Source organism: Nuphar pumila, chromosome 10 (assembly GCF_984573655.1).
Source record: "Nuphar pumila chromosome 10, dmNupPumi1.hap1.1, whole genome shotgun sequence".
NCBI classification, from domain to species: domain Eukaryota; kingdom Viridiplantae; phylum Streptophyta; class Magnoliopsida; order Nymphaeales; family Nymphaeaceae; genus Nuphar; species Nuphar pumila.
Window position 1 is genome coordinate 84399685 of NC_143258.1, and position 25450 is coordinate 84425134.

At 36.9% G+C, this 25450-nt stretch overlaps 2 protein-coding genes across 3 annotated transcripts; one reads left to right on the forward strand and one right to left on the reverse strand.

The window, feature by feature from the left end:
- The first annotated feature begins 6603 nt into the window (after positions 1–6603).
- On the forward strand, positions 6604–7840 carry LOC149827124 (F-box/kelch-repeat protein At3g24760-like). Its single transcript, XM_090018439.1, has 2 exons — positions 6604–6702; positions 7322–7840. The coding sequence occupies exons 1-2, from the start codon at positions 6604–6606 to the stop codon at positions 7838–7840; spliced, it is 618 nt and encodes a 205-aa protein (XP_089874565.1).
- A 4557-nt stretch (positions 7841–12397) lies between these two features.
- LOC149827125 (disease resistance protein RUN1-like) lies at positions 12398–17416 on the reverse strand. 2 transcript variants are annotated; one of them, XM_090020231.1, is made up of 5 exons: positions 16912–17416; positions 15034–16144; positions 14648–14947; positions 13382–14569; positions 12398–13133 (listed from the first exon to the last, which is right to left on the reverse strand). In XM_090020231.1, exons 1-5 carry the CDS (start codon positions 17367–17369, stop codon positions 12570–12572), a joined length of 3621 nt encoding a protein of 1206 aa, XP_089876357.1. In that variant the 5' UTR covers positions 17370–17416; the 3' UTR covers positions 12398–12569. The 2 variants fall into 2 exon arrangements, with proteins under 2 accessions (XP_089876357.1, XP_089876358.1); XM_090020232.1 differs by having other exon boundaries at positions 16907–17047.
- Positions 17417–25450: the final 8034 nt, after the last annotated feature.

Sequence of the window (25450 nt, forward strand, 5' to 3'; positions counted from 1 at the left end):
AAAAATATCACGTCTAAAACACGATATTTATGTTTCTAATGAAAATATGGTGAAATTTTGAAAATAGCGCTAAAAAATACCGGTTTTAACTTTTAAGTAATTTCTTGCGATATTTTTTTTGGGGTTTTCATAGCAATTACACTGAGATTTCTTGCATAATTTTGAAATTTAATAATATTCTTGAAGTGGCTAGAAAAAACTATCATGTTTTTGAGGAAATAAATATTTTGATAATTATGATTTTAACCTTAAGTAAATGTTTTTATTATACCATTTTATCTATTGGCATTATAATATTTGGTGGGGCCTTTGTGTAATTGCAAAATTTTCTTACGTTGGCTTTAGTCCAAAATGTAATCTTGGCAGTCGGTCTTATCATCTTTTCATTTATAGTTTTAACTTTCGAAGTAATTTTAATATGCACATTTTAATCCACTTGCATTAGATTGTTGGCTGGGCAAATATGTAATTGCATACTTTATCTAAATCCAAACTATTAAAACTTTGTCAAACAATTTTTTTGTTAAAGACAATTTCACTTGAAATGGTTAAGAGAGTAAACATAATCCAAATACAAACCAGAAAGAGTGTACTCATGTAAAAAAAAAATTATAAGCGTGAGTCTGACCCAAATAGTTAATCAGACGCCCAAATAAACATGTTCACCCAACCACTCATGCTGAATTAACTAATTAAACTTAACTAAAATGATTAATCTAAAACTAGTGTGCACAATTCTAATTACTAATACTGAAGTATTAAATAAACTAAGTAATAAAGGGAAGACATGAAACTAAGCTAATTAATTCTAAAACATTGATTTCACAACCTAGCTAAAGACGTTAAAAAATCTAAGTAATGAATGACATAAAACGGTAAACAGAAATCTGATCCAAGCTAATTGATCTAAGACATAATTAGACTGACTCTAATTAATGAAGGATGCAACAGTAGATAAACTATTAAACTATGGAAAACATGGGAATAAATTGACTAACTAATTATGACGCTGGAAACCCTTGAACAAAACATCTAAATACCCAAACTAATTAACACTAAAGGCGTATGCTGAATGAAGTCTGTAAGCCAAAAAAAAAAATCCTATGACCAGCATCAGTCACACCGGATCGTGTGACTTAGGGCTGCAATAATATCAACGTGATCTGGCTGAATCGCTGGGCTTAAACAAAATATGCTGATATCAATAACCCAGCAACTTATTCCAAGTATGCCGTGCTATGCCAACCTATGTGTCAGCGTGACCTTAACTTCATACGGGTGTGCGCAATCTGAAAATATGTTGAAAAGTGTCATGCTAATACACCCTATGACGCTGTCCGCGCCAGCCTGCGTGATTCGCAAAGACTAGCAGACACGCAGTCTGACAAATAAGGCTGCAGCCGTTCCAGATTAGCAACTTGAGTTCGGGCTGGTCAGTTTGGGATTGGCCGAATCTGATCAGATCTTGATCTGGCCAGCTTCGGCTGGCCGGAAATAGGCAGATCTGATTCAAAAGAGCCAGAATAAACAAATATATTATTTCTTTTTTTTCGATTTCAGTTAATAAAACTAACCGATTAGAACATCCGATTAGGACACATAGTCATGATATTTTATCGACACAAAATCTTGTTTTTTCATTGAAAAAACATGAGCTTGTTCCTAACATATGGATCAATCCTGTTTTTTCATTGAAAAACATGAGCCGGTTCCTTACATTTGGACTATGTTGAATCCATCCATGAAGTCGGATTGGGTCAACACGACCCGCACATATGATTTTCAGTTCATTCGGACCCGTTCATATTTCTTATATGTTTCTTTTTTAGCATTTTATGATTAATAATTATATGTATAGTGTTTTATCTCTTTTTTTTGTTGGTTGTAAGTGTGCATCTTTAGTGGCTTTTTGCTATCTTCCCTGGGTGGTTTTGTGATTATTGGGAACTTCTTGTTTGGTTGCATAGTACTTATCTCGAACTTATTCATTATATGATCCATCTTATAATATCGCATATTTTAGTACTTAGTCATTTTATAATTTTGACAAAAATTTAGCTAAGTTTGGGAGAAAAATTATTCAAGGCTTGATTTTTAGACTGATGCCTTTGAGTCTGGGCTTAACCCAGGTCTCATCGACAAGATCGAGGCGAGCCAATCGAAACGTGGGAAAGAGTTGTAAAATTGACCTTTAAATTCAAGCAAAATTCGAGCAAAATTCATGTTATTTTTAGACTAAATCCAGAATTTGGTATGCGTGTAATATATCGTTGGATGTGTCTCGAAATTTTGAGCACAACGATATTTTGTTTTCCTAAATTCGAGTTCTGGTTTGCCCGAAAATCATATTTTTCTAAAAATTTAGCAGTTTATCAAAATGGATCCGGAGTTGGATCAAAGGCCTAGGATCCAATTTTTTATAGATTTTGGTTCTATTTAGGTCATAATTAAATCTGGATTTAATTCAAGTCTTGCTCCAATTTTTGTTTTGGGTATGGGTTTGGATCTTGGATTCTGATCTTGATCTAAATTCAAGCCTCACATTTTTTTCAGCTTTAAATTGAATATAAAGCTTTATTTTGGAATTAAATAAGGTTAGGGAGCCTTTTGGGTTAATTTGGTTATTTTTTGGTACCTTTAGATAATTTTTATTTAATTAATACTTAATACTTAATACTTAATACTTATTAATTAATTAATTAATTAATGTTAATTACGGATTTTTATTTTAGAGATGAGTGGGACTCCTTAAAAAATCCCTTATACTTACTTAAAGAGAGTTTTAAAAGGGTTGGGAGAGTTAAAAAAATAACAAATGTCGAAAAGTCAACATTTGGTAAAGTTTCAAAAAATTAGGAAACAAAGAGAGAGAGTTTCTATTATTTTGGAAACTTTCTTAGAGAGCTAGAGAAAAAGAAGGGGGGGGGTCACCCCCTCTCCCATTTAATATACACAAAAGAAAAGAGAGAGAGAGAGAGAAAAGAAAGAGGGAAAGATGAGAGACAAAGAGAGAGAGAGAAAGGGAAGGAGAGAAAAGAGAGGAAGGAGGAAGAAGAAGATCTTCTTCTCCAACCATCCAACCTTTGATCCAGCATTATTTTTCTTTTTTCCTGTGATTCAAGCAAAGGTACGGGTCTCCTCTTTTGAATCAAGTGAGAGAACGAATATCGATTGAAAGTAATCTTTTGGTGGAAATTTCATGATTAAAGAGAGAATCTAGATGTTCATTCTAGAAAACATTCCATGTATGTGTGTTTTGATCCTTTCCACCTTTACAAAATGGTAAATTTTTGTTTATGTGAAAACAAAATTTTCATTGTTAATAAAAATATGATTTTCGTGTTCGTTTTCGATAAAGATCGCTTTTCATGGATTGGTCCTTGATTATTTTATCTTTTCAAAATAAATTTTTGTGTACGTGGTTTTCATCCTTAAACAGAATTTAATTCATGGTAATGATGGATTGATATATGGGTTGCTTTTGTACTAGTGTTGACCTCCATGAACAGTCCATCGTATGAGCCGTTGAAGGCATGTATTGTTGTGAGAAAAGGAAAAGAAAATATATATGTTTATGCATGTATACTTTAGCAATAATTTGTATAAGCAATCCATGAGGCAACACATGATTAGTTTTTGACCATGACATGCATATGTATTTCACAGTGACTCAAGGATTCATGAAGAACGTCATAAGCATGACCTCTCTATTTATTTATTTTACATGTATATGATTGTGCGTGTGTACGCATATTTGGGCCATGGAATATATTATGCACACACACACCCTTGATTGGAAATTTTTGCATATGCATATGTTGGAAAGCATGAAAATATATATATATATATATGTGTGTGTGTGTGTGTGTGTAAGTATATGTCACTGCAGGAACCAGCCCGTGGCGACTAGCAGCCCGGTTGGGCATGGCCAAGTCGGGCAACCCTCTTAAGGTGATGCCTGACTGGGCTGGCCGATCGCAAGCCTTGTTGGCCCTGTTTGGTTCGGCAGAACCGAGCCCAACAGGTCTGTTCTGACAGGCCTGCTGGGCAGCATATGAAAAAAAGGGGGTGTTTAAATAAAAAGTTTAAGTGCTTTAAAAAAAAACATGTGGGGCTGTCACCACGCTCTGACAGCACTCACACAGGCCCGGGCTGGGCCTGTGTAAGGGCTGGCCCGGCCAGCTCGGCTTGGCAAGGGTCTGCCAGACCCAGCCCGGTTCTTGGGAAGGGCTGGGACAGGCCTGGCAGTTTACTACCATGCCCAACCTGGGGCTAACCTGACCCGACCCAGTTGAATAAGGTCAGCTGGGCCTATTTGAAACCTCCAGACGGTTGGGCCAGCTGGGTGTAAGTTTTGTTCAATTTTCTAGATTTCACCTATTGTAAATGTTTCAGCCACATGCATGCTAGAGTGTGACTTCGCACGCTTAGAATTGAAAGATTTTGTGTGATTAATACTCAAAAGCATTTCAGATTTATGTTGCATATGTGTAATTGCATAAGTATTCACATGTTCAAAGTAAATACATGCATCAAATGGAAACATGCTTTTGACCTAAATTAGACAATGAAAATATGCAGATGACATAATTATGTGCAATGAATGGAACCATGCAGTTGACACAAAAATATGCACTTGCCTCTAGCACATAAATTAAATAGAAACATCCTTATGAATATCCTTGTTTCATGTGCATCTTAAAAATGACATACATAAATGTGCATTTGGAAAACATGCTTACGAAGAGAAAGGATATATACGGTTGAAGCCATAATAGTTGCAACAAATTATTTTTTTTTGAGTAATAAGATATAAATAATACTGAAAGAAAGAAATTATGTACAAGTGGAGGATGAGGGGTCCTTAAGGGTATGTTTGATGGCTTGTCCATGGTTGGACGAAATGAACAAAAAGAACGGAACAGAACATTGGTTCTGTTTGTTCCGTAACAACTGCTCCAAATCCAACGTTTGTTTGGACCGTACTCAAATGCTATGTTCCAAATGTCTATTATTTGATGACCATGTGTGAACAACTTGGACAGTCATGAATAATGGGTCGAATTAAAACAATGAAAATCTGTTGAAAGAGCATCAAAGCACATTTAAAAGACTCATTAAAAGGAAAATTGTTCATGTATATGGATACAACTGACGACCCCCGCACAGGAGACTCCCATCCTGGATTCCCCACACGGATCACCTCTGCTCGCTTTCCAACCATTTAATTGAGTTGGTTGGTTCAGTGAGTTGTATATAACTTGAAGGGCTTGAACTAAACAAAAAAGGGATGATGGTTGGTACCATAGATTAAACCAAAAAAAGTGGTCAAAGCTGCAATGGATAGATTCATTCGTCTGATGAAAAAAAATTCAACTGCATTCTTGTTTTATAGTCAAGACTTACACATTCCACAACCAATATTATTTATGCACATCAAACAAGCGACACTACAGGTAAATAGTACTTGAAATTTTAACATTTGGGAGACTATTGCATGTTTTATAGTCAAGCACTGTTCTAATAAATAGTAAGGTGTCAACCGAAATGGGATATTTTAATGAACCTTTTCGTGCCCTTTTTCAAAATCCTACGTAGTTAAAGAACTAATTTTTCCAAAATCAAACATGAAATTTTCTTTCATGGTTAATCATAAATTGATAGGTACAAAAATTCATATACCAAAACCAAAATTATACTTTTATAACTTCTCCCAGAGACTTCATCTACCATTGATGGTGGCGATGTCTTTCTGATTATTATTGTTGAAAATGCAACCCCAACAACAACCATAAGCAAACCATCAAATGGCAAAAAGACATGAACAAACTGCAACTAAGTAGAAGAACAGATAAAACCATTTTCTCCTTTTCATTTCTTTAACACATAAATAAAAACACTAGTCAAAAAATGCAAGGAAGGATATCCATTTCTTCCATTGCAACCAGAGAGAAAAACCAGATTTTGATCCAAGAAATACCAAAAAATACATTAAAAAAATGAGTTTTTTCCTCTTCTTCTCGTTATTTTACAAAATGCAAGAGCCAGGAATAAATTATCGTCGGCTTGATCAGTGGTGGCGCGAACGACAGGCAAAAGAAGCAAAATCCAAAATGGCAAGAAACCCATTCTAAAGAGACCTTCCATCTTCCTCTTTCATGGATACAAACACTCTATTTTCTTCTTCCCTTTCCTTTTCCCAAAAATAACAACAAAATCTTGAGAGAGATTATCCTTTTCACAGAAACAACAATAAAATCTAGAAAGATATGGAGAGCAAATTCTCAGTTCTATGCCTTCCTCAACATCTGTCAACAACGCATTGTAGGAACACTTAAAAAATGCATAAAAATCAATATGAAAGGTCATATGAAAGGTCGATGGGGGCGGCAGAGTCATCGTGGCCAACGGCAGACGAGGAGGAGCCACTGTTTTGCTGCCGAAGGGATGCCCCCTCTTGGCATCGAAGGTCGTGGTGCCGCCACCCATTGCTCCGGCGGAGCCCTTGCATACCGAGAGAAAGAGAGACACATTTTTTTTCGTCCCTTCCCTTCCTGTTCTTTTTGTAACAGGGGGGAGGTGGATCAAAAATTACAAACCATTATGGACGCGACAGATGCACGGAACGTCGTCCGCCACGTCCAACGTTTGTCTACTTTCGTTGTTTTCAGCGGGATTTCTGTTCGAATCACGCTGAGAAGGGTATGTTTGATGGCTTGTCTAGGGTTGAACGAACAAAACGAACATTGGTTCTGTTCGTTCTGTAACAAATGTTTCAAGTCCAACATTTGTTTGGACCATAGATGCTATGTTCCAAATGTCCGTTATTTGATGTCTGGTATGGCAGGAACGTCTTCGTTCTCATTTCCTTCGCTCGCACCCTCTTCGTAGCGTAGTGCAGCTCGTGCATCGACGGTGCTGGAATCCACCGCTTCCCGGCGCCATTCCCGTCATAACCCTTTTCTTCTTCTTATCTGTTTTGGCGCCCCTCTTATCAGTGGTGGTGGTGATTAGGGACGTTGGTCGATCGCCGCCTTTAGATGACGTTGTCATTCCTCTTCGGGGCTACTCAGAAGGAAGAAAAAGAGAGGGCCAGACTCCAAAAAACCTCAATTGAGCAAGGCATGAATCATTTGAGCATCGATCTCACCGAGTGAATCCTCACCACCTCTCTCTCCTCTCTGTCATCCGAGCTCGGCACGTTTGCAAGCTATGAAACTCTATCATCACCCAAGAGTTGCTCGCTTCCTGTGTTTCCCTCATGAAGAAGCCGTGGTTCTTTCTCTACAGGCAGAACAACGTGTTCTTGAAAAACAACTAGGCGTTCAGATTCGACCCCAAATCGAAGGAGTGGATTCGCATCCCCAACGGTTTCCTCCCTCGCCCTCGCCAGGAGGACTCATTGATCGGCTCCAATGGCTTCTTCTTTGTCTCCACCTGCTCAACGCACTCCCGATTCGTGTACAACCCTCTTTTCCACGCTTACTGGCAGGAGACGAAGCCCCTCAAGTTCTCTAGGTACCATCCCTTGGTGGGTGTCTTCCAAATGGGGGATTCCCTTCTATTCATCGTCGTCGAGGGTGCCAGGTTCATCGAGGGAATGGTGGATCTTGAGGAGAGGTTGGCCGTCGAGATCTACAATTTCTGGTTAAACTCATGGGAGATCTACCCGCCGCTTCCCCCCGATTTCCAGCTGGTGATGATCCCGTCGACCCTTAGCCTCGGTTCTGGCTTGCGAGTGCCGACTACGCGTCGGCAAGTCCTGACCATCTTCTTGGCATCGATGAGCACGTCGGAGTACCTACAGAGGAAGGCGTGGGTGGCAGAGCGGTTGGAGTAGAGGACGTGGTTCACCGGAGCGAGGGTGATGGCATCAGAGAAGTGTCAGATGGCATCGTCGAACTGCCTGGCCGGGAACGCGGCATTCCCCTCTGCAACAGACTATTGAAACAAATCAGTGGAGAGAGAGAGAGAGAGACACATCGACGGGCGCAGCATGCCCATCAATGTTTTTTTTTTTAAATCGTTTTCTCCTTTTCTGTTCCTTTTGTAACAGGAGGAGGTGGATCGAAAATTACACGTTAATGAACGTGGTGGACGCACGGAACACTGCCCGCCACGTTGTTAAAAACCGTATTCTCAACGTCTTTTTTTGTTTCGTGAAATGCATGGGATGAACCATCAAACATACTATAAAGGAATAGGGTGCATTAAGGCGTTATGTTACAAACATACGTGGTGGCCAGCAGAACATTGGGTGATCGTGGTGCCCACGGCCATCATTAGGCCAGGCTACACGAATTCTAATTATCCTCACATTGGTAGATGATTGCCCTCACGTTGCAACCAATTCTAATTGCCCTCACGTTGGCACATGATGATTTGCGACCGTAATCAAAACATTATTCAATGGCAAAAAGATGCACATTTCATTTGACAAAAGCATGTCAGCTTGCCAATGCAGTCGTGACACTATCAATGGGAGAAAATGGGATTTAGATTTCGATTAGGGGTGGCAAAATCTGACCCGACCCGTCAACCCGCTTCTTAGCCGGGTTAGGGTTTGGCTTAAATGGGTTCGTGTCGTAAACGGGTCGACCTGCCTAACCCATTTATTAAACGGGTAGTGTTCGTGTTAGGGGTATGCCAACCCGTTTGACCCGTTTAATAAACGAGTTAGGTGGGTGGGTCAACCCGTTTATACGAACCCGTTAACCCACAACCCATTTATATATATATTAACTTATCTAACCCTAACTCCTAACTTTACACTTTAGTCACCCACCTAACTCCTAACTTTACACTTTAGTCACCCACCTAACTCCTTCCTACCCAGTCGCAGCCGAGAGCTTGAGACCTCTCCTCTAATTGCAAATTTGCAGAAAAAAAGTATAATATGTATTTTTTTTTGTTTCTAATTGTGTTATTCGGGTTAGACAGGTTATTCGGGTTACTCGGGTCGATTATCGTGTTTATGTTATTAGGTTGACTTGTTTAATAAATGGGTAGACGTGTCGTGTCGACCCAACCCATTTGTTAAACGGGTTAACTGTGTCGTGTCGGGTTACCCGTTTAATAAATGGGTCATGTTCGTGTTTGCCACATCCGATCCATTTAATAAACGGGTCGTGTTTATGTTGAGGTATTCTGACCTGCCAACCCGTTAACCCGAGCCACCAACATGTTGACCCGACCTGATTGCCACCCCTAATTTTGATCAAAGACAAACTGACATTTGGCAAAAATTATTTAGACAAATATTTAATTTATAAAAAAATACTTTATCATTGCTTTAAAAGTTACTATTAAAAAACATGCTTCTATACTCTTGTCAAAACTTCGAAGACAACTACTATAGGAAATTGATAGATCTGGGTACAAACTCGATTTTAACCAAAGCCTAATCAAATTGTCTTATCTACCAGACCAAATTATTTAAGTAGAAAAAAACCTGCAATCCACTGTTAACTTTAAAGTTAATATGATGAAATAATGTGATGATCAGCACAGAATTATTCAAGTAGAAAATGTCTTCAATGCACCATTGACTTTAAAGTTAATATGCTGAAATAATGTGATGATCATAAAGAATTGGGTGGCATGATTGTCACATATATATATATATATATATATATATATATATATATATATATATATATATATATATATATATATATATATATATATATATATATATATTCATTGACTTTAATTAGAATATTTGCACCAAAGGTTTTGAGGCATAATCTCTAATTGATTTTTTTTCTTCTAGGCATCAAAAACATGTCATTCATATCCCTACAAGTGAAGTTAGTTAGCTCTTTAATGTTATATATATTTAGGGCTGCAAACGGATCAGATATGAGCCCAGTCCTACCTAATCGGAATCCAAATCTGAATTTTATGCAGTGGTCCAAATCTGGGTCTGAAACAAAACAAGATTTGATAACGTAAGATTGAATCAGGCCCTAGAATATGTACGATTGGTAAAAGAGGACAGGAAATGCAATTTTTTTTTTGAATGTATACAGTTGCAATTATTTAAACATGCCAGTTTGCCGATGCGGCCGTGACACTCCGGGAGAGAGTGGGATTTAGATATCAATCAAAGTAAAACTGACAAAAACTGAGACGGGCACATTACCCAGTAGAGCCACCTTTCATGGGATCAGAGTGTTCTTTTCTTTTTTAAACAAACTTCCACAGGACCAAAATATAGTAACAGATATTGCCGGGTTTCTTTTAATTATTTGTGAAGAAAGAACACGAGAAATGTTTTTCTTGTATTTTTCCTGTACTATACACGATATTTTCAAAAATATCGATTAAGTTTAATTTCTCGTGTTTTTATTGAAAAAATGAGATATCAAAGTTTTTTCTTAAATGCACTCCTGTGTCAAGGGCTCAAAAGCTCGAAGCTTTCTACATAAAGAGCTACCTCTTGAAGGCTATTATAAGCACGAAGGGGCGCCTCATCGATATGAAACAAAAATTCTCCACATCTTATTAGATACACAACTCTTAACACTATAAATAGCCCCATCTATATCAAGGCAATCAACCCACCCAGTTAAAGTAGGTTACAGTTAACAGAAGGGGGTGCGTGGGTCCCATGCATTCAAAACCAATCCATGACACATGCATGTACCTTCACATGGGCATTTATGGGTCCCAAGCATTCAAAACCAATCCATGACACATGCATTTTTAGTCTGGTGTCAACTTTCCCACAGTATGTGCAATAATTGCACAATGATGTGGAAACTAAATAATTTTTATGTTTTTAATATTTTAGTGAGAAAATTTGCAGGTGCAGTTAGTAATGTTAGAAACTTTTTATTCAAAATAAATTTATGAAAGAAAAGAATATGGCTAAGGTTTAAAAGTGACATATTTTTTAGGCAAAAAATGATCTTATTGTCCTTGCAAAATGATGCATTTTTTGAAATACCTAACAATTTGATAAAAAAATTATATATTTAAAATTGTTAGTTCTCAAATTTTTAAGATATTTTTGCTCTTTGCGCATGCAAACCTGCTAATGTTATAGGTATGCTGTAAGATGTTCGTAACCCTTCAATGCAAATAAGAAATTAGCATCCCTTCAATAAAAGAAGATTTTGTGAACATATGTAAATACGATATCATCTTCGTAAATATCGTATAAACTTAGCAACTATAACTTGTAAACCTCCTTTAAGTAAATACTTCTTGAGAATATCTGCAAATGTCTGTCAACATTCACAAATATATTGTCACCACAAGAAATTGCACTATTGGGCTACATCGCACTTTTCAAGAAAAATATGAGTATTTGACATCTAATATGGCATAGTGCTTGAATTCTGATGCTTCCCAATTCTCATACCTGACAAGTTCCTAAGTCTAAACCAATGTTGTTAGTATCATTGCGAATATGCTGATTTGCATAGTGTCCAAACCAGCAAATTTTCTATTAAATCTAAAAATCATTAAAAGTAATTTTTTAATATTTTTTGATATGTGTCTATATGTGGCTTGAAAAATAAATTTAGGGTCTGATCTAATACTGATTTGGAACCAATACTGTTTTAGTTGTAGTTAAAAAGAATCTGACTAGATTTGGAACCATCTAATGAATTCATTTTCTTATCGAAGGACCCAGATGACGAAGTTAACTGTTGTTGAGTTCCACACACAACTTCCATGTGAGAATCAACGATAACATGATCTTGTGAATTACATAGTTTGATAAACCCGAGCTATTTTTGACCCCAAATCGAGCTCTAGATTCGATTATTTAGACAAATATTTAATTTGCAAAAAAAATACTTTATCATTACTTTAAGAGTTACCATTAAAAAACATGCTTCTTTACTCTTGCCAAAACTTTGAAGACTACTATAGGAAATATAAGACACAAGTAAATGCCACTAGTACCTGTTTGTGTAAAAAGGTTGGTAAACAGGGAATATATGTCACAGGTATTTATTATCAAGATTAAGATGAAGTTATTGGACTCTGCCTACATCTATTCTATGTGGTATATTTCTAATCGCCACACAAATACCCTTAGAAAATTTGAGGAAAATAAATTTGCAACTTGACTACCAACGAATCCACTTTAATCAGTGTAACTTACAAGGAATCATGAAGTCCCATAGCTCCCTGTATCCCTGCTCCAGAAGTGAGCTAGATTCAGGGCATGCTTAAGTGCCTGCCTATGTGACACATGCCAAACGCATGACAGCATTCTGAGTGGGGCCCCACACCAACAGAATGCAGGCCACACTCAGAATGTTGTCCGTGTCAGATAGGCAGGCACTTACGCCATCCTTGTATCCCTAAGTGAGCCAGAAGTGGCTCAACAGGTATTAATGGTAATAAACATAACAACAAACCATCAAGAAACAACAAAGCACGAATAACCTCATAACATTCAACACGTCCGAAATACAAACGACGATGAACTCCCTCAAAGTGGGAGGGCAGAACAAAACAACAGAACGAGAGTAAACAGAGCAACAATGAGGATGGATATGAAATAAGCTTTTCTCAAACATAAAAGCTTTTGTATTTCATTTTATCACCTATTGTATAGCACAATCCTCGAAGAGGGCATGGAACAAAGTTGTGCAAATGACTCCATCAGAGGAACCAACAGCACCAGCATACTCATTAAAGCACACTGAGAGAGATTCCAAGCAAGTTGGATCGTAAGAAGCATGCACATCGCCCCCATACTGTGAAATATATTCATCCCATTGTCCTTCAAAGTACACTGCGAGAGGTTCCGAGGAAGTTGGATCGTAAGAAGCATGCACAACTTTGGGTGAAATATCTTCATCCCATTGTCCTTCCTCCACTGCTACGTGAAACATACCACTATGGAATGAGAAACTAAGAAGACGATCACCATCTTTAAATTTGACTTCCTCCACTGTTGTTGTGGGTGGCATATCAATCACTTTGGTGGTCTCAGAGACTTTCTGGCTGTCGATTCCCAGCCCATTGAAGCACAAAATGACTTCTGTGAGCTTAGTTTGACTTGTCCACATCGTGGGAAGCACAAAAGATAATTGCCGACGCGCAGATGGGCCAGGTGTCCAATTTCCAGGAATGCTGAACTCCGTCAGATGTTCGAAAGTTGCCTCCTGGAATCAAGGTGCAAAGTTAAACACATGAAAAAGAATTATAGATAGGTTCTGTAACCTGCCTCTTTCTGCAGCTTTGTTTTTACTGTTTATCTTTCTTTTTATGGCAGGGTGATTTCTCAACGCCATGCTCAATTTCTTCCCATCTAATAAAAACTTTTCATCGATTCTCAAAGTAAAAGAGAAAGCAATATAGGAAACAAAAATAAATAAACTAGGCAAGATTGTGTGTAGGGAAAGAGAATCACCTCAACAAGTTTCTTCTTCCATTCTATGCTAAGGCTGCTGCATCCTCTCATGTTCAATATCCTCAGAGACTTCAATTTTGCAAGGCCACCAACATCTCTTAGATTCTTGCAATCACAGAGAATGAGCTCCTTTAAGTTTTCCAAGTTTGAAACGTCTAGAATCGATTCTAAAGCATAACAAAAGCCGGCTTCGAACTTGGTTAAAGTAGCAGGTAGGCAAAGTATGTGCTGGATCATTATGCAATTGTTTAGACAAAGATTCTTGAGCCGAGGAAAGCTGCTTGTATTGGATGGTAAGCTGCACAACTTTTGGTCATCAACGACCAAGGTTTCCAATAAAGGTAGAGATCCAAAGCTAGAATCAGTCTCAGCTTCTAAGGTGTTACATTGCCCAATACTCAGTTCCTCCAAGGAGCAAAGATGAGAAAACCTGCAAGGAAGCATGATGGAAGGATTGCCTTTGAGAGACAGAACCTTCAACTGTGAAAGGCTTCCAAAGTTACCAGGGAGTTGTTTGAGGCCACAGCAATCCAGCCGTAGGGTAGCAAGGTTCTCTAGACAACCAAAATCATTAGGCAATTTGATTATTCGAGTATGATCCATTATCAAATGCTTTAAATTTTTCATCTTTCCCATCGAATCTGGTAGAGCTTTTAACCTTTCACAGTATGAGGCAGACAATACCTCAAGCAATTCCATTGATCCCACAGAACTTGGGAACTCTTTGATTTTGTTATTGTCTAAAAGGAGCTCAACTAGATTGTATGCTTGTCCAATCGAGTGAGGTAATTCCTCAAGGCTGCATCTATTTGCACTCAATTTTTTGAGCAATGTCAGGGATCTTATTGAATCAGGTAGTTTTCTAATGGGAGTACCATCTAGGACAATCTCTATTAGGGATTTCATATTCCCCAGTTCTTGCGGCAAAGCCAAAATGTTAGAGCAATTAGAGAGAATAAGATGCTTGAGTGACTGCAGCCTGCAAATTTCGCTTGGCAGTTCATTCAGTGCTCTACAGGACTTCATACTCAAGAAAACCAATTGCGTAAGGTTCTTAATGGATTCATCAACTTCAACTAATCCATGGCAGTTGTCAAGTATCAGCTTCTCTAAGTTTGGGAAACCAGAAAGATCAGCAGTTGCTAGATTTTTACAGCCACACAGGTTGAGGACTTTTAATGCAGAACACTGTCAATAGTAAATGATACGAGTAAGAAAGCAATATGCATGAAAATCATACCAAGTGATGTTATTCTTTTAACGAACCTTGTTTCTTAACCATAAGTTGTCAATGTTGATGCGATTGATCTTGCTGTCAGAAAGGTCAAGGACAGCTGTTTTCTGCAAGCTAACATTGTTTGGTAACCATGCAAAGGGACAGCCATGCCATTCCAACCATCTCAACTCCATATGAAGCTGCGGTGATTCACCCACAAGATTTGCATTATTGATTCTTAGCAGTCTAAGATTTGGCAAGTTTTCAAAAGCTTGAGAAGTCAAGCAACTCTGTTTTCCATCTTCAAACTGATTGAAATCAATAAAGATGCCTTCAACTTTCTCTGTTCCCTGTTGGTAAGCATATAAACTAATTGTAATCATGTGACACTATAACTGGAAACAACAGACAAATAAATTATCAAATTCACTTTTACCTTGACATTGTGCAATACATCAAGTGCTTCATCATAATGCCACAACCTACTACGCTGTTCGGGGTAGAAAAGGTTTTGCTGCTGCACGATCCATCGTCCCATATCTCGAAGTTGATCATGCATGTCCAACGTATTGTCCTCTCTAATTTTTATGAGAGACTTAGACAAGAGGGATTTGATTGGAACTTCAGGGATAAAATCACTTGTTCTCCATACATGGGCTGTGATTTCACTATCCATTCCAATAAAGAAGCATGCGATATCAAGAAATATGCACTTCTCTGCTTCCTCGAGTGCATCGTAACCTATTTTGAGCCGTTTAATAATTTCTGTTCTTGGAACTTTCTTAACCTCTATGATTTTGTTCTCCCAAGCCTCATCATGTTTGATATCAAGGAAAAGTGGTCCTAATACTCCAAGAGCAAGGGGCAGTCCACCAATAGCTGAGACAGCTTTCTTAGCTAGTTCAACATACTTCTTAGGTGGTTGGTTTTCCTGAAAGGCACGATAGCTAAACAGTTGAAGAGCTTCATGTTCATTCAGTTCTTCAGGACAATAAATTTTTTCATTGAAGCTTTTATGCATATCAAGCACACTCTCATCTCTAGTAGTAATGATGATTTTACTACCATCAGAAAACCAACTTTTTGCACCTGCCAATGCATCAAGCTGGCTTTTCTCATCAACATCATCAAGGACAACAAGAATTTTCTTGCAACAAATTCTGTTTTTCATCACTTTGATTCCTTCATTAACATCACCTACTTTAAGATGCCCAGTTTTTAAAATCTTTGAGATCATTTCGTTCTGCAATGTTACCAGACCATCTTGTTGCTTGGATCTCTTCCCCACATCAAAAATGAAGATACTACCTTCAAAATAGGAAGAAATTTCATTATAAACTGCCTTCGCTATAGTTGTTTTACCAATACCCCCTATGCCATGGATTGCAACCAATTGAACATCCATCGTTCCAATATTCAACAGCTTCATCACATCATCAACGCGAGAATCAATTCCAATTGGGCGTTCTGCAACATCCAATCGCATCATATTTTTTAATTCACTCCAAACCATTTGAACAACCATCTCAACAAGTTTTGCCTCGTCTCTGCCAAGAATCAATATCAGATGGAGTTAATACATTTAAGTAAACGGAGTAAAATATTAGCTTCAATAAACATTCATACAAACGCTATTAGAATTATTTTTCTCAACAACAAGAAACTTGACATATTGGAAAACTTTTAAACGAACCTGGTTGTTTCAAGGGGCTGATGCCCACGGGAATGGAACCTTGACCATCCGTCCGGAGGCCAAGGCCCCTTCCACTGCACCAAACCCCTTGGGAATGAAAAAATTTAATGCATTTGCAACATTGATGTTTCAAATGACAAAAAATCCAACTCCTATATCGAAATTGGGCAAACCATATGCCGATCCTCACTAAACGGAGCATATAAATCACATCCATGGAGTTAAATTGTCTAAGAAAAGCAAAAAATCAAAAAATGAAGTTTGCTAAGTGCGAATGCGTTTGTACACATAAATCATTTGAAAATAATAATATTAATGCAATTGAGCAGAAAGTAATTCAACATTACCACTCATGAAGATCAACAAAATGTTGAACCCATGAACTGAACAAGAACAAAAGCCAAAACAAATAAAGAAAGCACAAGAGAAAAGAACATTAGACAGATAAAATGGGCTCACGCCATAGCCGCGTGCCCAGATTGTGACAAAGGATAGGTAGCATCAGCAGGAGGGAGTGGAAGATCACTAAGATGCATACGCAAGATCGCATAAACATCTACCAAAATTTTATGCACCAGGTTTTGAATATTAATGCAATTGAGAGAGAGAGACACACAGCACCCATGAGCATCTGACTGGAGATCGAACCCATCAATCTGTCCAGCCTCCCCTAGCGCTTTCCTCCACACTTCCACCGTCTGCTTATCTAACTTGGGGTTCCATGTGTGCTTTCTGAAGTGCCACTTGAACGGTCCCGTTTGGTTGCGCACATCGCGGGGGTCGATATGGAAGAAGATGGGAATAATCAAGTGGCCACACTCGGTGATCTTAGAGATCTCTTTGAGGCACCACTTGGAATCGGCGTAGTTGGGGGAGAAGATGGGAATGAACATCTGCGACCCCTCGATCTTCTCCATCAGCTTTCCGATCTCCTGCCCTTTCTCCAACTCCACGCTGTCCTTGAATGTTCGGATGCCCTGGTTTGCAAGGGCTCGGTAGAGGTGGCCCGCGAAACCATTCCGCGTATCCTTCCCTCTGAAGCTTAAGAATACATCGAACTCGAATCGACGGCCTTCCATTGATAGTAACAGTGGTGAAGATGATGGTGATGTGTAAGTTGCTGCTACACCTCAGTAGTCTGGCTCGAAGTTCTTCTCGATCCACGTATCTCTATGTAACATAGATGCACGGGAACCTTCCTTGAAAACCAAGTCAAGATTGGAAAGTCGTGTGATAAAATATTCATTATTTCTATGGATGGGATTTTAGTGGGATATCCAACCGAATCTGAATCCACTTCTCCAATTATCATATTAAATCTGATTAACAATCTCAATTCAGTCTGAATTTGAACCGAATGTAATCCAAGGAATGACCCGAATCTGAACACACATAAGATTTATTAATTTAGAAAGTTGGGTACATATTTGGCATTATAATTTCCCATTTTAACAGTGAGTTTGCAACTAGAGAGAGGGTGTTGTGTGTTCTCCCCTAAACACAAATTTGTGTGTTTCTGTGTGTACCGTGGAATATCTTGGGACCCGTGATAATTCATATGCCAATGTTACCTACAATGACTTTATAATAAAATAACATATAAAAAAGGTAGATATGCTTTTGATGAAAATGTTCTCCCGTAGGATAGATATGCGTTGGATGAAAATGTTCTCTCGCTCACCGTATATAGATTTGCATGTTCTGCTTTTATTTTAAGCTTGTGCTACAACACATGGCTGCCTTCTCGTTCCTGCCTTGTGTTAGATAGAAAACTTTTCCTGGTTCGTTCCTACCTCGTGGAGATAATTATAAATCGAACAATTGGTTTGATCATTAGTAGGCATCAAAGGGGAATTTGTCGGCCATCTCTTTTTACAGTCTTCTCTTCCTTTTCATTTTCGTTAGGCAGTATGAAAAAAAATAATGAAGCATAAACATTCCAACAAGTGTCATTAAAGCGTCGTGAGTACCTTTGTGCTATTGTTGAAGAACATATATCGTCGTGAGTGTCATTAAGGCGTTGTTTTGTTATTCCAGGTAGATTTTATCGTTTCAACGGTTGAAAACTTAAAGACATTTGTAAGACACTGGGACTTGTCGACAAAAATGCTTGGTTACAGATGCAAGCAAGGGCCTCTACCCCATCAGGTATCGTCCATTCACTCAGTATATGCAATGTAACACAATTTGCGGTTGTAGTAACATATATATATCAATTTGTGAGATATTGTTTCGTTTGTAATATATTATGCTGAATTGTCGTATATCGATTTGTAAGATATTATGTGTTTTCTAGTGTCAATTTGTGAGATATTGTTTTGATTGTTAATATCGATTTGTAATATATTATGTTGAATTGTCGTATATCAATTTGTAATATATTATGTGTTTTCTATTGTCGATTTGTGAGATATTATTTTGTTTATTAATATCGATTTGTAATATATTATGATGAATTGTCGTATATCGATTTGTAAGATATTATGCATTTTCTATTATCGATTTGTGAGATATTGTTTTGTTTGTTAATATCGATTTATAATATATTATGCAGAATTGTCGTATATCGATTTGTAAGATATTATGTGTTTTCTATTGTCGATTTGTGAGATATTATTTTGTTTGTTACTATCGATTTGTAATATATTATGCTGAATTATCGTATATCGATTTGTTAGATATAGTGTTGTTTGTTAATATCGATTTGTAGGCTATTATGCTTAACTAATCAATAGTCGTTGTTCTATGCATCTTGAATAAATCATAGTAAATGTATGCACTGGCTAACGCAAATTGATATTTTACACATGACAGTGTTGAGCATATCAGCTAGTTGCAGTGAAGATGATGTATCTCAATCATTGGAAAGTTATGGAGCAACGAACATCCGTACTATCAACGCACCTGAAGAATTAAATATGTGCACTAATGATGCACATGATAAGAAGGGTGCAAGCATTGGATTCACTCTTGACTTGAATATTCCAGCAGACGAAATGCAAATCGATAATGAGGTAGACGATCATGACAGTGCACTTGACAAAGGTGCAGGCACCTCAAGTATACATGATAGTACACTTGACTCTGTTCCCGTAGAGGGAATGCAGTTTAATAATGAGAAAACTGCATACAAATTTTATAATGATTATACTTTAAAACTTGCCATCAGTATTAGAAGGTATTCTTGAGTAAAAAATGCACAAGGTGTCATGGTGAGAAAGGCATATGTTTGTTCTAAGCAAGGTTGGAAGAAGTCAAGTGAAAATTTAACAAAGAGCAAGCCAGATTTAAAATGCGATTGTCCAACGAGAATGATGTTAAGAAGACTTCTGAATGAAAAATATGTAGTTCGTACTTTAATCAATGATCATAATCATGAATTAGCCGCTTCATTTATGACTCCTATGTTAAGGTCACATCATAATGTAACTGAAGCGCATGTTGCAATTGCTGAAATAGTTGATACCGCCAGCATTGCACCAAGGAAGACATACAATTTCTGTGCGCACGTAGATGGTGGTCGCAAGAATGTATCATTCACACCTATGGATCTAAGAAACCACTTGAGAAGAAAGAGGTCAAAAAACATGAAGAATGGAGGAATATGTTCTTTGGTTGATTACCTACAGAAAAAATCAAACATTGACCCTGGTTTCTTTAGTGCAATGCAACTGGATTAAGATGGGTATGTTGTGAATATGTTTTGGGTAGTTTCAAAGTCAAGAGTGGATTATGAATGCTTCAATGATGTGCTTATTTTTTATACGACAATGAAGATTAATACAGAACAGTGGCCATTTACGCAGTTTGTCGGAGTGAACCATCACTCACGGAGTTGCATATTAGGCGGCGCTTTTTTGTATGACCAAACCAAGAAAACCTTTGAGTGGTTGTTCAGAGTATTTATACAGGCAATGAATGAGAAGCACTCTAAAGTTGTACTTACATATGGTGATCATGCAATTGCAGCTGCAATGTCTCATGTATGGTCATATGCACATCATCACCTATGTTTATGACATATCATTCAAAATGCAGCAAAGAATATATGACGCATTTTTAATCATAAGAGAGGGTTTGATAAAAAGTTTAGACAATGTATACTTGAGAGCATAGATGAGGTCATCTTTATGTCTGATTGGGAGAAAATGATTCAGATGTACGACCTTGAAGACTGTGTGTGGTTACAATATTTATATGCAGACAAAGAGAACTAGGCATTGGCATATGGAAGACAATACTTTTGTGCATGTATGATAAGCACACAAAGAGCTGAATCTATGCATGTCACACTGAAAAAAATATTGTATTCATGTTTAATAATGTTTCATTTCATGAAACAATATGAATTATTTATAGACGGTCTTAGACAGAATGAGCTTGAACAAGATGTAAAATGCTTCAACACCCGCCCTGTAACTTTGGGCATGAAAATATTGACGTGACCTACAGATCTGTATACACTAAATGTATTTGAATGAACTAAGGAGGTTATATAGGTTATGAATTGCAACATAGAAGGACGTATGCAATATGAGAATATGCACAAATACCATATTATATGGGATGACAAAGAGTATCCAAAAAGGCAAGAAGTACATGTTACGTACAATGTGGACAACAGAACAATTGAATATATGTGCAAAATGTTTGAATTCAAAGGTATTTTATGTCGTCATGCATTAAAGGCACTTAATCAAGAGAATATACAAAAAATACCTAAGTCATATATAATGTAAAAATGGATGAGACAAACAAAGATTGAACTGCTAGAGACAAATAATGTCAGTCCATCTAGTGTTAATGAGAAGTGTCAGATAACCTCCCGTTACCAACAACTATGTAGGTTACTTATGCATGTTGCAAATTTGGCATCGAAAAGCGAAGAAGCCCATGTATGTATGAGAAATGTGTCAAGGAAATTACTTAAAAAGTGCAATTAATTTACCATGAGTCCATTGCAGCTCGTGAAGACCAATCTAAGAAAACAGGACCGAACAACGTAGGTGAAAATCATGCTTCCCCTGACCCTTGTGAGAAGTTGTGCTGAAGCGTAAACATCATCTTCGACAAGTCAGGAGTAAATGTTGTAGATTATGATGAAAATATTCACCTAACGAAGGGTATAAAAAAAAAACTTGCCTCTGATCGCAGTCATTGGAGGACAAAGGGTGCACTAGAATTGGTTGACAAGAAAATATCTAAGAAACAATCAACCCCTAAGTAACCAAGCCCTTCGCATGAATATGTATGTAATACAGTATATTGCTTTTCATGTAAATTATATCACGTACAACCTATCAATATCTTGTATAATTTCTAACATGCAGTAATACCATACAGACGTGCACTACAATATTGGAACCTACAATCCACCCGACTTGTTTGAGTGGAACGATGGCATGAGTATGATAAGTCTTTTGGTAAATAACAATTTTGGGAGGATGTCAGCATTTCTTGTTGAACTTAATGTAGTGTCTGATATTGTTCTGTTTCATGACAGACTCTGTTCAATTCAAAAGTGAGCAACACAATACAGGAATCGTGTGTGGATTCTTCAGCTTCAAAATAGTTGTAGCATTTAACTTTCATATCTTACAAATCGTTGTAATATTTAGCATTCTATAATTTTTTGTTGTAAATCAATAATTCTTTGTTGTAATTCTATAATTTTTTGTTGTAAATCGATAATTCTATGTTTTAATGTTATAATTCTTTGTTGTAATTCTGCAATATAAATCATACTACAAATATCATAAAAATCGACACTAGAAAACACATAATATCTTACACATTGATATACAACAATTGAGCATAATATATTATAAATCGATATACGAAAATTTAACATAATAACTTACAAATCGATATTAACAAACCAAACTATATCTCATAAATCGATACTCGAAAACACAAAATATCTTACAAATCGCAAAAGAGATTTGCGATGTATGTGGTGTACAAAGGCTTGTAATGTTCGTCCTTCGTTAATGAAAATCCAATAAGTGATTAGAGATGTGTATTGTTCATAAATCGTTGTGATGTTCACCCTACGTGAATGAAAATCACAAAAGGGATTAGCGATGTATGCAGTGAACAAAGGCTTCTAATGTTCGCCCTTCGTAAATAAAAATTCAATAAGCGATTAGATATGTGTATTGTTAAAAAATCATTGTGATGCTCACCTTACGTGAATGAAAATTGCAAAAGGGATTAGCGATGTATGTAGTGTACAAAGGCTTGTAAAGGGATTAGCGATGTATGTGGTGTACAAAGGCTTGTAAAGGGATTAGCGATGAAAATCACAAAAGAGATTAGTGATTTGTATCATTGAAGTAAAACCCTTAAACCTAAACCCTAAACCCCAATCGCCCTTAAAAACGATTAAGAAATATCGTTGACATAGACATAGCCCGTAAAAGCAAATCGCGATAGCACATAGCCTTCATATGTCATTGTGTAAATCATGATGGTACATGTCATTCAATTAGACAAAGCTCATTGTCTAAAAGACAGACATCATTGTGTAAATCGCAATGGTATAATGATTTACACAATGACGTCTATGTCGGCCACATCTAAATAAAAATTGTACTGTGCATGAGTACAAATCGCGGTCAATGTTTGTGCAAATCGTTTTAGACTTTTATCAATCATTATGTAAATCGCGATAGGAACACAACTCATAAAAGTAAATCAGTGGCATTTTCACGCTACATAACGCTAAACGCTTGTTTGATTTTTATTTTCTAACGCCTATCATTACAACGATTTATTTAGTGGCATTTGTGTGCTACATTTATACATAACTCGATGTTAACAAAAATATCATATCTCACAAATCGATACTAGAAAACACATATAATCTGTACACTCGCATGCGGGATGTATGGGAGTGTACAACGTGCCCGTACACCCAACTGAGCGCCACGCGATGCTCAGTTGGGACCCCGAACATTTAACTTGCCCAGCTGATACCATGTTACAAATCTTATGAGAGCATGAAAAAGGATATACACAATGAAGGCTAAGAAGTTACGTGGGTTCGACTGTTTGCCTACATTCAAGAGAAAAAAGACTCTACTTTCTTTTTTCATGTTATTATCGTGACCAACAAGAGTAGTTAAATACAACGAGAGAGATAACGTAGGAAACAGTTGGAAAAGATATGAGAACGATTAGCATTGCCTAACCGATTTATGATGGATTGGAAAGGATCCAAAAATGGTGATATATGCTGCTTATTGTCAAATCTGTTGCTGATAGAGCCAACGAGTGCTCAACTGCACGAGTTCTTATCCTTCAACACTCCGTTGGTCAGGTAGAGCTGACTCATAAACCTCATGAAAGGACAACGTAGGAGATTCAGTTCCCATAAAAATGAACAGTTGTGTGGTTCTTATTGAATGCCACTTATCTCCAAGTCTTAGCTGTGCAAAATTGAACCTGATCTGTTCTTTTCAAGTCAGGCTTAATTTTTTCAATTACAGTTTAACACTTATCCCTTATAATGTCATCCCTTATACAAAGATATCATCTAGTTACCCAATAAGATGATGCGACATCGTGTGCAACGTATAACCACATATATCCTCTCTCAAGTTTGCCAATCAGATGCTGTCATCTTGTGTTGAGCATAACCACAAATACTGATATTCTCTCTCAAGTTGGCCAATCAGATGCTGCCAACATCGTCTGCTAAGTACATATAGCCACAAATATCCTCTTGCTGACAACACATATATGTTTTCTGTGCATACTAGATTGAGAAAAACTGACATTTGGCAAAAATTATTTAGACAAATATTTAATTTGTAAAAAATACTTTATCATTGCTTTAAAAGTTACTATTAAAAAACATGCTTCTTTACTCTTGTCAAAACTTTGAAGACAACTACTATAGGAAATTGATAGATCTGGGTACAAACTTGATTTCAACCAAAGCCTAATTAAATGGTCTTATCTACCAGACCAAATTATTTAAGTAGAAAAAATCCTGCAATCCACTGTTGATTTTAAAGTTAATATGATGAAATAATATAATGAGCAGCACAAAGAATTATTTAAGTAAAAAACGTCTGCAATCCACCGTTGACTTTAAAGTTGATATGATAAAATAATGTGATGAGCATAATGAATTGGGTGGCATGATTGTCAAACATATATATATATTGTTGACTTTAAATTTAATATGATGAAATAATATAATAAGCACAAAGAATTATTTAAGTAGAAACCGCACCGATTGACTTTAAAGTTAATACGATGAAATAATGTGATGAGCATAAAGAATTGGGTGGCATGATTGTCATATATATATATATATATATATATATATTCCCTATTGACTTTAAATTTAATATGATAAAATAATATAATGAGCACAAAGAATTATTTAAGTAGAAAATGTCTGCAATGCACCGTTGACTTTAGAGTTAGTATTATGAAACAATGTGACGAGCATAATGAATTGGGTGCCATGATTGTCATATATATATCAACTGTTGACTTTAAAGTTAATATGATGAAATAATATAATGAGCACAAAGAATTATTTAAGTAGAAAACGTCTAAAATGCACCGTTGACTTTAAAGTTAATATGATGAAATAATGTGATGAGCATAAAGAATTGGGTGGCATGATTGTCATATATATATCCATTGACTTTAATTAGAATATTTACACCATAGGTTTTGAAGCATAATCGCTAATTGATTTTTTCTTCTTTTAGACATAAAAAATATGCCATTCATATCCCTACAAGTGAAGTTAGTTAGCTTGTTAATTTTATATATATTTAGTGCTGCAAACGGATCAGATATGAGGCCTGTCCTGCCTAATCGGAATCCAAATCTGGGTCTGAAACAGAACAAGATTTGATAATGTAAGATTGAATCAGGCCCTAGAATATGTACGATATGGTAAAAGAGGACAGAAAATGCAATTGTTTTTGTGAATGGATACAGTTGCAATTAATTATTTAAACACGCCAGCTTGCCAATGCGGGGGTGACACTCCGGGGGAGAAGGTGGGATTTAGATTTCAATCAAAGTAAAACTGAGAGGGGCACATCACGCTATAGAGCCACCTTTCATGGGATCATAGTGTTTTTCTTTTTTAAACAAACTTCCACAGGACCAAAACATAGTAACAGATATC